General features: G+C 28.1%; 1 protein-coding gene across 5 annotated transcripts in view; it reads right to left on the reverse strand.

Moving 5' to 3' along the window:
* Positions 1-3,776: 3,776 nt before the first annotated feature.
* The window catches only part of LOC112682636 (coagulation factor XII-like), a 69,960-nt gene continuing 56,336 nt past the window's right edge, over positions 3,777-17,400 (reverse strand). For 2 of the 5 annotated variants that reach the window (XM_025553301.1, XM_025553302.1), the window contains exons 8-9: positions 13,159-13,358; positions 3,777-5,149 (exon numbers count right to left, since the gene is read on the reverse strand). In XM_025553301.1, the coding sequence (XP_025409086.1) occupies positions 4,982-5,149; positions 13,159-13,358 (368 nt within the window). In that variant the 3' untranslated portion in view covers positions 3,777-4,981. The remainder of the gene's footprint in view (positions 5,150-13,158; positions 13,359-17,400) is intronic. The other 3 variants (XM_025553299.1, XM_025553300.1, XM_025553298.1) reach the window with 3 other exon arrangements.

Consider the following 17,400-nt stretch of genomic DNA (forward strand, 5'->3'; position numbering starts at 1 on the left):
TGTGCGCTTCATGAGTTATGCAATTACTGCACCACTGTTCTGTTTCTCTAATTGCGTATCCTATTGGTTTTCCGAAATGGTACACGGAATACCGGGAAGGGCTTTTCGACCACCGAGGGACGAAATCGTTTCATGTTTCGGTCCGTTTCTCGTATGCATCGTTTCAAAACCGTGCGTATAATTCGCATTGGCCTCATATCGGTTAAGTATTATGAACCTATTATTTTACCGTGTCTTGTCTATAATTGTACGTAATTTTACTAAAATCAATTTGGGGGGAGGGGTAGTACGGAATCCGATATAGTTTTCTTAGTACCGATGAAAATGCTGGTAGATTTTTAAAAACACCTGTCATACAAATTATAATATAAACTAATAATTTACTGGATAATCTGTAAGTAATATCCGTTTGTGATATTTTGTGATTATTTATATATGCCCCAAATGGACAAACAAAGAATATTGTTTACCTAAATGTGTTGGATTGATAATAAAGAATTTGGAAAAACATAAATGATATTCTAGGACAAATTATAAGATTTTTATTGCATTTTTGTTTTGGTGCTGCGAAGCGCACAAGGGTCGGCTATTAATTATTATAAAACTAACTCTAACTGTACAACCTACATGCTATTATTTTCGTTTGAAAATTCACATCGTTTATTTAAGGAATGTTGCTAGGGGACGGAAAAAAGAAAGAAGGTAACATCTGATTTAAGAATTTCAATTAGAGGAAGCAATAAATACACACGAGCGAAGTCAGGTTATTTAGCTAGTTTCCTATATTTATAATCTATGCAGAATTGTCAAAATAATTCGTTTCAGTTACGAGAATAGATACTTTTGTTTTCAATATCTGTACATAACACTTAACGGTGAAATTGAAAATCGCGAGTTTGAGATACTCGTTCGAAGCCTTTACTAAAATTATTGCATGTAACTGAAAACTTTTACGGATTTACTTTGCTGATAAATAACGTTGCTACCGAAACGGGAAAGATAAAACATTCCATCCGTGTATACCTTATATATTTATTAAACATTATTTGTAGGTACAAATAAGACCATCCTTTTAAATCGTTTTCATACGTTTTTTACATATTGTTCCACAACAAAAATTAAACAAATTCTTCCGTTTTTATTTATGTAGAACAATAAATTAATAACGCTATGTCATGCGTGCCGTGTAGAATAACTATTATAAACACGTATAACATTTTAAATTGTTGATACTTGTATCCAACTATATCGGGAATATAAATTAAATATACCACTAGGATTTGATAGATATTAAAACTATTATTTAAGCGCAGTTGTTTTGTAAATAGATGATATCAAATCTGCAGTGACGGCGCAACGTTTAGCAGCTTTTTTTTTTTTTTTTTAGGGATAATAGGATTTTATTAAAGCCCGTTACTCTTTTTTTACAAGAATAAACCTAAAGCAAATTTAGCGAAAATAATTTTCTTAAAAAAAATCATATTTTCCTCTTTTTGCTGACAATTGTTTTTTGAAATAGTACATTGTGACGTTATCAACTTAACAAGTTATCAAGTTATAACCATCCCAAAAATGATTTTCTTATTATATCTTAGTACTATGTACCATTTATTTAGCAATACTCAAGATACTTATAGTATAATCTAAAATATTTAAGTATTTTTCTAAGTATATTTAAAAATTAATAATAACCTATCATAAAAGATAAATACGAGTAAAAAAAAAAAAAAATTAATCAATAATAATAATATTTATCTCTTCCATTTAAGTTTTTATATTTTTTCCAATAATTGATATTGAAATGAATTCTTTGATTAAAACCTTGTCTATTTACCAGCAAGAATACAGCATAAGTCCATACGATATTATTAATTTTATTTTTTTTTTTAAATTGAAAATAAATTAATTATTCAAGTGATCATTAAAACATTTAGTGTTTCTTACTTAATATACATTATATTGAAATCGATAACTCACTAACATCAAGTTCTATATAATTTCTTAAGTTGTGTCAACCCTAAAAGACGTAGGCATTGTGATATTTTAGGTTGAAAAGTTGTCGTTATTCGGTGTTCTAGCTTGTAACCTCTTTTCCTTATTCAAAGCGCTCCGACTCTTCCTTATGGTCTGTAAATCTATTTGATTTTTGTGTATTTTATTTTTTCGACATTTTAAATTAAAGTTGTGTACACTTGATTTTATCTTTTAAATATTAATATTCAATTTTGTTATATATATTATATATATTGTCATAATCATTCTTATCAGTTTTGTGACTTCTTAGTCCGATACACTAAAACCGGCTTGATTTGTGATTTGTTATATAACATGTCCTTCACTAAAAAAAAAAAAAAAAATCCAATAGCCATATCTTACATGTAAGACGTTGTACATTCGCAAATAAATGTCAGTCTCCTTTTCGTCTCAAGGATGGTAAAAACAATTCTCAGATCGACTTTCGCTGCTAGACGACGAAATAAATAATATCGGCCATATCAAAAACGGGACTCCGACTTTAACCTGACACCCACAGATTGGTGTAGCAACCCTTCATTAAACTCGTCTATATCAGAAACTCATACTGAAACTCAATGACAGTATTGTCGACATTTTCAAAAATAAAATCCATAATATAAGTTTAAATCACTCAAACTATGTTTGTTCCTTTTACCCATCAGTAAACAGCAGGTAAGTAACAAGTATTTCTCATGATAAAATTACTAAACAAAGACTTTTATCTTCGTTCATTTTGTATAAAAAAACAAAATAATACGTCATTTTTGTAAAGATTTTAACTCTGGTATTCATATATATTTTGTCGGAGTGTGACAAAGGTATAAAGTAATCATAACTAGCCAATAGTGAGTGATGGACAAAGAAAGAAAATTCACTACATTTAACTTCGATTTATTCGAACGAATTTGATATTTTTAAAAAAAATAACTAAATTTTTTTAATTTCCGATTATTAATTAAAAAGCGGAATGTAAATAAATAAACAAATAATGCATACACAGAAATAAATAAATGCTTAATCTGAAGTATTATTATAAATATAAAGTACTACTGGTTTTGAATTAATCGTCAGGTATATACAGTTAATAAAATCGCGATCGAGTATCAAAAAATATTATTCTTATTATATTATTCTTAAATATTATTGCTAAAAGTTAATAAAAACTCAATAATGGTATAAATGAAAGTTGTGAACAACATGTAATATTTAATTACATCATTTGCGTATTTCTCATCCGAAAAAATATTTTTCATATCACTCAGAACTATAAGTAATAGTTATGAAAAACAATTTTTATTTATAATAAATACTAGCGTAAACTTTTTTTTACAGGAAAAACGTTTTCATTGGTTATTTTCTGTAAATACATCTATTCAGTAAACCTTTAATTAATTTACCACTATTCAAATAATGATTGTTAAAATCATGTTCTTATATTTTTATAAGATTTAAAATATAAGATTTTTACGGAAAAGTGATTATTTGAATATGAATGCCTAATGAGTTACAATCCAGGAGAGAAGTCATATTTTATTTTGATTATGGTTATTTTATATTAAATAATCTAAATGGTATATCAAATAAAAAAGTTAAAATTTTAACGGCATTAGAGTTTAAAATTTTGAATTTCGGAATAATGTTTAGGAATGTATTGGAATACTAAAAATAACAAACAGTCTGTTTAATTATAAAAATTATATTATTCTTATTAATTTATTGAAAAAAATATTAAATTAAAAATATCAGTGAACAATAAATTTTTATTTCTAATATACAAAACTATAATCTAATAATTTAAATTAAAGCTAATCAATGTTCATATATGGAAGTAGTTTACAAAACGAAATATTTTATTACTTAATTAATCATTTAATTATAAATATAACAATAAGTATAGTTGAAAATAAGATGAGGAACCAAAAGGGATGCTAAGCCTCTCCCAAATGGTTTACACTATGGAAATCTGTAGACTTTATAGCTTTCCCAAAAATAAATGATAACTATAATACAATATTGTACATTTGTAAGCACCCTCTTAAATCTCTAACAATATTTGCGCTTGTGACAATAAGAAATAGTATAGGTTTTCTCGATATCGTTTCCTAATAAATATAATTTCTTTTTCATAAAATTAATAATAGTATACCCATATTTGTAATGTTATCGTTTCAAATATTGATCTTTTTTATTTAGACTTTTTCATCACGGTTACACAGCGTGTTTGTACATATTTGTTACTTCGTGGAAAATATTATATCGAATAGACGACCAAACTCAAACCAAACAATAATAATAATAAATTGTCTTCCACTCATCACTGTCGTGCGGGTGTACGTTATGTAAGTATACAAAGCGTAAGTGCAGTTACCGTTGTTATAAAACTTTTAATCCGCATACAGAGAATAAACAGGTTCACGATGAATTCGTATTGCCGTGAACACACCGCCTTACTAGTCCAACGTTTTCGACACTTTGTTGCAGTTATATACACGTCGTCGCCTCTTACGAAACAATACATCGTAGGGTAATAATAATAATAATAATAATAATCATAATAATAGTAATACTGAAAATAGTAGTCATAGATAGGCGCTGTTGTACGTATATTAAGTTATTGTGTTGTTGCTACAGGACTTAAATTATTAATGACGTCTGCGGTGCGCTTTCGTCGAAATGGAAAATTATAACTTACCATAATGGGAAATCGGAATGTAATAATCTAACGTCGTGCATGAATACAGCTGCAGTAGTACACACGTATAGAACATGATTAAAATATCACGTATCTTCGCGTGTCTTGCGCGGAGTTTAATTATCTCTAAATTATAATAACAAATTATACTACGTAGAGCGAATATGGGTGGTGTTGGTGGTGGTGGTGGTGAATGTACAAGATAAGTGATCGCTAATAACGTTTCACGCTAAAAGTTTCGTTTACCAATGATAGATCATATCATACCAGTGTTTACAAGGATGTGCTGACGTCAATCCATTTGGTGTACTCGGATATTCTGGTGTACAGATCGGGAAATGCCGATTTTACCGCGCAGCCCGTCACACCGTAACTGACAAGACCGATTAAAACATTCTGTCCCGTGTCCCGTTCCACGGTCAGAGGGCCACCGCTATCTCCCTGCGAATAAAACTGAATGATAATACACCAACGCCGGAAAAATAACAGTTTAATCAGTGTGAAATAAGACTAGTCAAGTTAGTAGTAATTTACCCAATCGATAAGAATATACGGTTTCAGATGAATGTAAAAATTCCCATTATTGGTTATAGGCTATAGGTATATACGTCTATAGACGAATAGTAAAATATCTGATAAGTCCATACGCCTACGATGTACTACGACATTGATTAATAATAATTCTATTTCCCTTTTTTCGATCAACTTTATGATTTGTATTTACTTAGGTATAATATTAGTTTTATACTTTAATACACTTCTGAATTGTTAATATAAATCTTTTACATCGACTTTAACTAATAGTATTGAGCGTTATAAATTATAGAGAAATTCACCGGAACTTAGAGTTCCTCTGTAATGTTTATTACTTTGTAAAATAAACCGATATTGTATGTATAAAATTTTCAAGTGTACATATTGCATTTTGAATAGTTTTAAAACATTATAACTATTCTTCAAATTTTATTCATTTTTCAATATAAACTAATTATTTTAATTAATATATATTTTTATGCATAACATTATTCAATTACATTTTAGTTTTAAACTTTGAACAACTGAACTAGTAGAACTTCCTTCCATTCTGATTTCAAATATATTTATTATATTTTCTCATTAATCCTACTCATCAATACATGTGTGTATATATATATATCTAATTAATAAATGTTAAAAGCTACTTAAAAATGACAAAAATTATTTTGATATTGTTACAGACTTTTGAGTTAAAAATACAAACAGTAACCATTCAAAAGCATGTACACTATTAATAGTATTATTTTCTTAACTGCGTATAAGGCATAAACTATACTTCAGACACTCGAAAAATTGACTAAATAATTATGAAATTATAAATTTTTAGTAACAAACTAATAAATAAATTCTTTAATTTTTAGACCATGTTTTTTAATATTATGTAATCTTCATTAAAAAAATATTTCTGTCACTCTTCTCATAGTGGAATTAAAAACAATTATTACAATTAATAAATAACTCATTAGAAATTTCATATTTTTATACAACTAAATAATTTACTCTCGTGTAATTATTCAAAACTTGAACCTAAAATCACTCGATTTACATCATATCATACTTTATGTATATATGCTACCAGGAAATATGATAATAAATTTAGATACTGATAAAAGTTAGCCAATAACAATAATTATTAATCTAAATAACTAAACAGCAGTTTATAGTTATCTTCATTAATTCTCAATGAAAGAAAGAAATAGTATAAAAAAAATTTAAAAAAAGTTGAAACCTTATTATAATTGTTTAATAATTTTTACTATCGCAAAACAGCTGTTACACGTTTAAAATAATAATTGTGTGCACTGTGTGTACTCTGCCAGAGTCCAGTTGAACAAATGCATTATATTTTCGGTAGGAGTCAAGACTTTAAAAAAAACTGCCTTTTAAACTGTGTGTATTGTACGTAATCAAACTTTAAATAACGCTTTAAATATTACTTAACAACTTGCTGTTGCGTAATAAAGAATTCGTAATCATAATAGGTAGGAATGGATGAGTAAGTACGTTAGCGTGCATTTATAGTTTAATTATGAAACTTATATGTTAGATTTATTTTAAAAAATATACATATGATTTTTGCTCCGGGAAATTTAACCATTCAACCGCGGTTAGTAATTGTATCATTATAACAATAACTAGTTACAGATTACAATAGATATATAAATTTAGATCCAATAATAATAAATACGAAACATGGTATTATAAGTGAAGTTGTACGTTTAAAATATTTCAATACTACTTAATGTAGTCTGCGGTTAAATTAAAGCAGTAAAGTTAAAGTTAAAGTAACCTAAAGTACTCTTGATAAAAAGATGATGAAAACGATGATAATAATTGTCAATTTCCTGAATAATCATATTTTCCTTTTCCGGTAACACACACCCATTATTACTATCAAATAAATTGTACCTAATTTATCTATATTATAAAGAATACAAGGGAAATTATATATTTTTATAACTTTACAGATATTTGAGTACTATAATTTATTAGTTGTATTCAAGAAGAAAAAAACCTTTTCTACAACGCAGTTTGCATACATATGATCAAACTGGTTGAATTTATGTACATCTAAGAATACGGTATGATTTTAACTGGTATTTAGGAAATAAAAACTTATTTACAGAAGTATTAACTATTAAATTATTAAAGTAATTAAAGCAATGAAAAAATCAATTGAAAAGGATGAATTAACAAATAAAATGGTATTATATTTTATAAATAAATCATTTACATTATGCCATTACGAAGTATCATAATTAGATAAAATGAATACGATTAAATGTTTTGATACTGAAATTATAATTTAGTTTCATAAATAATAAACTCAAGATTATTTTGAATTGTTTTCATGATTTTTCTATTAGCTGATCATCTCATAGCAACTGTTATATGGGAGATACATTCTAGTCGATGTAACTATTTTGCTCTCACAAAATCTTCAAATATTAAATAAATATTCAGTATTTATTAGATGCACGTGCATAGTTTAATAAGAAGGGAAAAAATAATCTTTAAGCATATTTTATTAGTCAACTTTAATGCTTAAAATATGTTACGTTGAGGGAAAATTAAAAAGTTTTATATGGATATTTTTTTTAAGATGAATTGTGATTTGAAAAGTTTGAATTTCAAATTAATAACAGTTGTTTTAAAAGTTTGTACCAATAATAAAGTTAAATAAAAAATATATATGAACTCTACATATAATTATTAATTAAAGTCTATTTTTTTTCGTTATTATTCCACCATAGCTTCTTTTTGGTATTCAACCCTTAAGGTTGGTTTTACAATTGGATATTCGCTCTCCACTCTTCTCTGTTCTTAGTTAGCCTTTTCAGTTTGGTTTACCTTGTTAGTCAAGCCTCGGACATCCTCTGTCCCTTTTACCTTCAATTATCCCTTCTATTACTCTATAGGTTAGTTTATTTTCGTGTCTCAATATATGACCCATCATATTTCATCGTCTTGTTCTGATGGCTTAGAGTATCTCTCTTCGTTCCTTTATTTCATTGAGTATGTTTTCGTTGGTATGGTGTTCTATCCAACTCACTCTCAGCATCCTTCTCCAACACAACATTTCGAAGCTTTCAAGTGTTCGTTCTGTCTTATTTAATATTCATGTTTCGCCACCATAGAGTGCCACACTCCATACATATACTTTTATGGAACGTTTTCTCATCTTAATACTCATGTTATTTGAACATAGAAATTTTTTCTTTTTCATAAATACTGACTTTGCCTGTGCGATTCTGGATCTTATTTCTATGATGTATCTTCCATTTTGGTTGATTATATTGCCTAGGTATTTATAATGACTTACTTGTTTAAGCAGCTTTTGGTTGTTTATTCTACGGATTCGTTCCTATTTTTGCCAGTTGATCATCAAATGATATTTTTGGAAGCATCTCGTCATTTCTTCCAGTACTTTTTCCAAATCATGCTTATTATTTGCTAGCAGTGCAATATCGTCAGCGAATCTTAAGAAGGATATTTCGCCGCTCACTATTATACCTACCTCGTATATTATTTCTGTGTAATGTTTCTCTTATTTTTTTTAATAGACTATTCGATATATATATATTAAATATAATTTGCGAGAGTGGACAACCTTGTCTTACACCCAGCGGCGGATCGGCTAACAATTTCGGTCCGGGAAATTACCACATGATCGGCTCACCATTCAATAATAATAATTGTCCATAAAAGTCTCTTTTATTCATAGATTAAATTATCGTAGAATTGTTTATATCACATTTGCATTAGGTTTTTATCATAGTCTTACGATTAAATACAATATATTTAAATACATTATTTTTATAAAATAATTTTTAATCCAAGTACATTAGCCTAATGTTATAATACGACCACCGGCCCACCAGGAATTTTCTCAGTATCCCGGTGAACCAATCCGCCACTGCTCTTACACTCTTCCTAATTATCATTGTTTCTTTTTTGTCCATTACTTTTATTGTAGCTGATTGGTCTTTTTTTAAATTGAATATTATTCTTCTATACCTATAATCAGCTCAAATTCCTTCAAAAGTATAGAATAGTTCTTTCCACGGTATATTATCAAAAGCATTTTCCAGATCTATAAACGGTATAAATGTTTCTTCATTAAATTCTATTTGTTTTCCTATCAATATTCTTAAGCTTAAGATTGCTTCTGTAATACATTTGTTCCTTCTGAACCCGAATTGATCATCGCTTAATTATTTTTCTATTATGTTCTCGATTCGGGTGCGTATTATTTTTATTAGGATTTTTGCTGTGTGTGCCATTCAACTTATTGTTCTGAATTCATTACATCTATCAGCCATTGCTTTTTAGGTATAGGTATTATAATGCTCTCCTTGAAATCGTAGGGGATCTTTCCCGTAGTGTATATATCATATGTCCATGGTTTCTTTGGTTTCTTAGGCTCTGGTAAATTTCTTTTCAAAGTGTTGCTGGCAAAGTGTTCATTGGTATCACTTATATTTCATTGGTATCACTTGGTATAACTTTTTCATTGATTTAGGATGTGTGGGCTGTATTTTTTTATTATATTTTAGCATTCTTAAATCATATTTCCTTGTTTTTTGGGTTATAATTGTTAGTTTATTATACACTAAATTACATTTTATCATGAGAATATTATGGTCGCTATTTACGTCATTGTCTGGTTACGTTTTGCATCTATGTCGCTGATTTCTGAACCTCTTTCTCGCTATGATATACCTAGTCGATTTGATATCTTCAGATAAAACCTGGCATTTTCCAAGTGCATCTTTTTCTGCGGTGAATATTTTGGAATGTATTGACTATGATCATATCATGTTGCCTGCAGAAGTCAACAAGGCTGTCTTCTTTTTCATTTCTAGTTCCTAGTTCGAATGATCCTACTTCTTGGCCTTCTGCACCTTCTCCTACTATCTAATTCCAATCTCCCATCATTATTAAATTATCTTCTCTTTTTGCTAGTTTTCAAAGCTCTTCTAAGTCAGAATAGACCTCTCCTACAGTATTTTCTTCTGCATCTGATTTGGGGAAGTACACTTGAATTAGTACAATATCATTTGGTTCAGCTATAAGCTTAATTAATATAATTTTTAGTTATAATTAAATAATTATTGTTATTACATTAAAAATAATTTAACTGTTTTTACTTTGAACTTATATTAAGCATTTTTTTTCTTTTAACACAATTTTATTCTTTGGAGAAAATGTTACAAGAGTGGTCTCAATTGAAACTAATTTAAAACTAATTTAAACTATTTATTATTAAAAAGATAAAAATAATGTATTTTTAATCTGAATACACTCTATGAGTCCATAATACATATTGTATTTTAAAAATGTTATTTATTTCTATCGGAATCGCATTCAATCTCAAAAAATATAATATTTTTAATTATGAATTTCTAAGTCTCGTTACTGAAAATCATAAAAAATACCTCAACATAACATTTTTTAGATTAATTATAAATAAATCATTTAAAATTTAAAAATCAATATAACCTCATCAAAGTTACAAAAAAACTTCAATAAGTCGCAAAACTCTTGTTAAATACGTATGTGCATAATGTAATCGTAATAATGTTATTACTTTGGTATAATTGAAGTATTAATAGATTAATTTTAATACTTACATAACTACCTTTGTAATCTGTTTTAAATTAAATTTTAGTTACACGGTTTAGCCCTTCATGAACTTTACGGTTTTTTTGATATTGTTTAGCTATAACTATTAATTTAATAAATTATAAAAATCCCATGTACATTTGTACAATACATATTATTATTGTGTAAACTACGTAATATTTCATATTTTTTCGCATTATGTTTGGAAAGGATATAATCTGTTGCATTTGGTACGTATTGTTGTACAAGCGTAGGGCTTTGAAAAATAGTGAAGTGTTAAACGCAGTTGTGTGTACGTTCACATACCAAAAATTATTAAACTGTTCATCAAAACTACATTTTTAATAAAAACTTCGGTACACAACGCCATAGTACCAAGTACCATAAATTCTGAAACGGACGTGTATTAATGAAACGAGCGGCCATAAATTATGGACGTGATCGGGGTTATTTTGGGGTATTTTCAGTTTATTTTGATTAGATTGAAAAAAAATATACATAATACATATACAAAAAACAAAACCATTGACCAATAATATTTGATTGAACAACAATGAGAGCAACGTTTGAATGATTTTGCGGACATTCGAGTGCACTGGTTATGAAAACAGTTTATAGTAGTCGGGCGTCGTTTGTTCGTCACAAACGTACGTATTTTATATATTATACTGTTTTAATGTAACTAAAAGTTGGAAACCTCTAAATTTTTAGTGGAGGCTTACCTGTGAAAACGTTCAATCATCAAATATAACAATCTAATATAAATAAATATATATATATACGAGTATATATGTTAAATTTAAACATTAGTTTCTAATTATCACGTGTCATCGCTTAACGTGTTTTTTTCATTCGAAGATTAGATACATGTTTGGTTGTATTCGAAAGGAGAACGTGATAAAAAAAAATAAAGTGACGATAAGGTATATTATTCCGCGAAGGGGAAAAACGCTGAGCTATTTGTATAACTAACGTATTCCTTCCATCATTAAATGACTGCTTTATATTTTTATATTTATTTTCCGGGAAAAGGGGGTTTTGGTTATTACCAATAAACTAAAAAAAAAAGTATCAGATTCACGGTAAACATATTTCCAGAGTACAACCAAATAAACATGCCCAAATACCTATTATTATCTTGTTCGTTTTATTATGTTTATTTAATAATTCAAAATGCAATTTTAGTCTGTTTAGCTTAACGAAAAAATATAATTCAATTCTACTGTTAAAATAATTAATATACTCGCAGAAAAAATCGAAAAAATACCACCAATCTTACATATTTATTCCAACACCTGATATCCTTGTAATAGAAGGTGGATTTTTTAAGATTGCTTAAACATGTTGACATTAATGCTTTGTTTACACGTGACGAGTGCTTGGCCGTGTCACTCGTTATGTTGCTCGGTCTAATACTGAAATTGACCGAGTCAGCGTTTACACGTATTTTATTTGCTTGGCCGAGTGACACATAAGTTCACTACACGATCTACTCGGTTGGCGGTTTATACACGCCGAGTACAGTCAATTTTGGTAATGGCGATAGTCGCTCGCCCGAGTGAATAGAAACGGTTTCTATTCACTCGCTCGCTCATTTTACTGGGCCGAGTTCTAGGCCAAGCACTGGTTTCTTGAGTTCACACGGAACAGTGTTCGATCAAGTTGACTCTCTCGGCCGAGTAAAGAAGGCAAGTGTATAGGCAATTATGATTTAAAAATTTAAGTCCAAGTACTCGAAAACTAATTATTTGCGTGTAAGTCTACATTAAATATACATTAATATTTTGTTATCAAAGGAACATTAGAATTATAATTAAGTTTATATTATTTTTTGATTTAGATTATATTCATCAAAATTTCACTGTTTTAATGCAAAATGTGCAATAGTGATTATTGATACGTTTTAAACTGTACCATAAGAGAATAAAAAATGTTTGATATTTTTTTGCGTTTAAATTTATATTTCGTTTTTTAATTTACATAAAAGCATATTATCGAAAAATTTAATAACATTTTCATCGGAAAAAAGATTTATGTATTTTATTTATTTATTTATTTATTTCAGACGATATCATCGTACTGTTCAATATATATGTATATAAGTATATATATTTGAAAATAATGTACTACCGCGTTTTACCCCTGATGTGTTGCGGAAAACGTCGGCCGTTTAGTTTTTACCGTACAGTATCCCCCTACGTTCCTCGTGCACGTAATAAGTAATGACTAATAATAACGCAATAATACGTCAAGTGCGACGTAGTTACGTGTCTAGACAGTGAACTTACAAAGCACGTCCCTTGCAGCGACGGGGCGGCAGCGCACAGCATGCCCAGGCCTACGTGATCTTCGATGACGCGGGAACACTGGAAATTCGACAAGACTTCCACGGCGATTTTCTGCAGCGTAGGGCTGGGGTCGCCAAATGGGAACGACGTGACGCCCCATCCCAGGACAGTGCCCTTTTCGCCCACGTACGAGCCGCCTGCTGGTAGGAGGAAAAATTAAAAGATTATACCAATAACATAAGTTGTAAGTTAAAATGTTTTATGGCTGTACAATAGGGTGGTCTTTATTTTTGAACTTACGAATTTTTGATTTCTTACCCCCTCATTTTGTTTATTACTACAAGAAAGTAATTCGGGTTGAATTTGTTCATGATTACTCACCCCTTTCAAGTGCTCCAAGAGGGTTGAATATTAGTGAAAAAGGGTTGTTTTGTCATTGTTTAACTATATTCAAAAAAATATTGCATTTATCTTAAAAATGTATAAAACATATATTATAGATATTTATATTTTTAATAAAAAATATATTTATACAATTTCTCATAAATCTATTATTTCCCAAGAAAAATGATAAAATATCGATTATTTTAATGATTTAAAAAAAACGATTTTTTACAATTATTCAAATATATTAAAATAATGGTCGATGATATGACAAAATATCTTATGTACAATTGATAAAGATTTTGATTTCCTAAAAAAAGTTAATTAGCATAAATTTCATTGGATTGACTGTTCTATCGTAACAATCGAGTTAACGTAAAAATTTAATGTATCTAAAATGTTATCATGTTAATTCAAGAGTTTTATTATCTATACACGTTTTAATAAAGTACAGTATATACAATTTCTTATAAATCTATTACTATCTATTATTTATTATTTCATAAGAAAAATTATATAGATAATTTTGAATATTTTATTTATTTAAAAAAATCAATTTTTTATTATTATATTATTATTTTTATACTTTTGTTATTATTTAGAGCTTATACAATTATATACATTTTTAATATTTGTATTTTTGAAACACTGTGTAAATTGAAAGTGTCAAGCTAAAATATTACTGTTGTAACTCAATAGTTTTATAAATAACACACATTTTAATATAATAATACATTGTATACGAGTAGATAATATTTTGTACCTAATAGTTATATCGTAATCGGATAATATGTTACATGTTTTAAACATTTTTAAGATAAATGCAATATTTTTTTTGAATATAGTCAAAAAATGACAAAACAACTCTTTTTCACTAATATTCAACCCAACACGTGAAAGGGCTGAGTAATCATGACAAATTTAACACGAATTACCTTATTATAGTAATGAAAAAAATGTGTGGGTAAGAAATCAAAAATATTAAAAAAAAATTTCTTCATCTATAGCTAAGGATCACCCTATTGTACATCTATCCCTGCCGTCCTACTGCGCGCCGACGAGCCACCGGAGAAGCACGTAACAAAGTATAATATCCGTGTACGCGACTACGCTGTGCCAGTAGCACGACAGTTCCTCGGAGAACGAATAACGTCATTTCGTATCATAGAAATCAATTTAAATAGGTTCGAACACGTTTTAATACGGGTAGACTCTTCAATAGCGTATCACGCAAAGAAGAGCATCAAACATCATTCGTTTTGCGATATGGATAAAATCGTGGTCATAACATGCTAATTATTTCTAACAATATCGAAGAAAAGTGTCAAATGTGCAATACAAGTCTACTTTACATAAGAAGTACACTACTTTTTTAAGTTGAGACGCCCAATTTCTATCTGTAAATTTATGTGCTTCAGAAAAAATGATTTCAACGATAATTTAAAATTATTTTTGCGTTACATTTTTCTCAACAAAAATATTTTTGAGTATTTTACTCTCATTTTTTTAGCTGTTATATATTTTAATGACATAAGATAAACCGCAAATGACTGTTACTTATTTGCGTTCATTTAAACTTTTAAAACTTATTAATAACCTGCCATGCTTAGACATACTTATATTAAACATTCATCTGTTAAGTATCAAAATATAGTATACTCTAAAAACATCCTATTTCGGAACATGAAATTATAAAAATATACGGTGATATAGTATGAAAATAAATTTAAAAATCTAAAAGATTATTACGATAAGAATATAAATAAATGCTATTTTGATTTTCATAAAATTTGTCAAATATAAATTATAATAAGCTATATAGTTAACAATAATCTTTTTTAACAGTCAAGAAAGTGAGTGATGAAAAAATTAATAAAAGAGTCATCTAGCGTATACTTATAGTTTTATTTCTGCTTTTTATTGGTTTTAAATTATATATATATATATTAGATATAATACGTTGTTTAAAAAAAATTGTATTAATGTTGTTTAGGTATTAAAAAATTTTCAAAACTGAAGATTAAAAATGTTGTTATAAATTATACTAGACGAACCTATTGAACAAATTTAAAATCTCTGTACGCTACATTCTTACGTATAACGGGCTCGGTCATGAGAAAGTAATATTTTTATTATTATTATTATTATTATTATTATTATTATTACAATCCGAAACTTGTTGTGACGTGATAATATTATAAAAACCAAGTAAGAAACGTTACTGTATGTACATGTAATATTATATTATACGATTGACGATGAGCTCTATTGATCAGATGCGCCAACAATTTGGTTATTATATTATGCTACATGTTGACGGATAACGACAGTGTAACTCGTGTATGTGTATGCCCGTGTGCGTGTGTATAACTTGGTGTGTTTTGTAAACCCGATGCAACCGTTATTTGTGATATAGTGGGGTACCAGGGTATGGTGTGTATGCTTGTAGTGTGTATAAACTTAAAATGAAATCAGGATATTCGTCCTGTTCATAGTAATTAAAGCTCCGCGTATATATGAAATATATGAGATTTGTTTAGCTGTATATACCCATATATATTCAACTGTAAATACATCCTGCACGAATGATCATGATTCGAATAAGATTTATTTTTTTGATTTTCGAAGGGACCACTCCGCTGAATAAAAATAAATGTTACCTCCGCCGGCATAGTCATTTCATATCAAATATGTACATTTTTCTGGCTCTGTGATTGTATTTTTGCATAACACACTCCACGAATAGATTAAAAATGTTCATAGAACACGAGTGTCTCAAGAATTCATGGTTAAATTGTAAATTTAAATGATTGTATTGTATTATTGAAAATATAAGAATGTCTATGACGGAAAATTGCCCTCCTGTCCATAGCTAACAAATATATTAATTTTTAACGAAATTTAAAATCGACTCATAAATGACCCAATATTTAAATTGTTTATAACTTTTCAAATTTTTATTTTTTGGATATATCAAATTATATTAAAAATAGTCAAATGATAATTTTTTATTTAATGACACAATTATTTTTTATCAAACACTAGTTTTAATTCATTTTTTTTAACAATACAATTTGATATGAATACTATAAGAATAGTATTCTTAATGTATCATGATTTTTTTTTTTTTTTTTGTATCTATCTCGTAATTTATAATTAAAGATCATAAAATAATATAAACATTTAAAAATACACCTATTAAATAACACTAAAAATGTTTTGATAATTGATTGTCCCCTCCTTTGATGAAATGTCTAGGTACGCCTTTCTAGGTGACAGGATATCTTTGAACCTACGGATTACATGTATGAAAATAATTTCAAAGAAAGTTGTTCAATCATGTAATATAAGTACTTACAGTGTATCATCAGTACCTACCATGACTGTATGTGTTTAATAAAGGTACAAGTCAGTGGTAAATAATAATAAACAGCTCAAATTTTAATATTTAACAAAATAATAATCGGTAATGTCAGTATATCAATCTACATATTATGTAATAGGAATTACTTTCATTTAAGAAACGAACAAAATAAATTGTCTTACATTTTACCTTTGTACTTAATTGTGTGCTATATTTAGATTAGAATTCTAAATGGTTCGATTGTGGTCAATTTAATATACTACGGAGTCGCGATTATTCGAACCCTGATAACTCGAATTACATTTTAGGTCACTTCAAATGTAATTTAATTATGTTAATTTGTTAGTAGCTCAAAGTTTTTCTTTCCCTTCTGATTCGATCTACGTGACTATACTGTTACATTGAACAATGATTTTGGCTATAATAATTTCGGAGGAAAATAGATTTAAAAAAATTTAAATGTTCACCTTGACTGCGTACTAATTTGATTCTTT

Source organism: Sipha flava, unplaced genomic scaffold, assembly GCF_003268045.1.
Source record: "Sipha flava isolate LNK unplaced genomic scaffold, YSA_version1 207_pilon_pilon, whole genome shotgun sequence".
In the NCBI taxonomy this organism is placed as follows: Eukaryota; Metazoa; Arthropoda; class Insecta; order Hemiptera; family Aphididae; genus Sipha; species Sipha flava.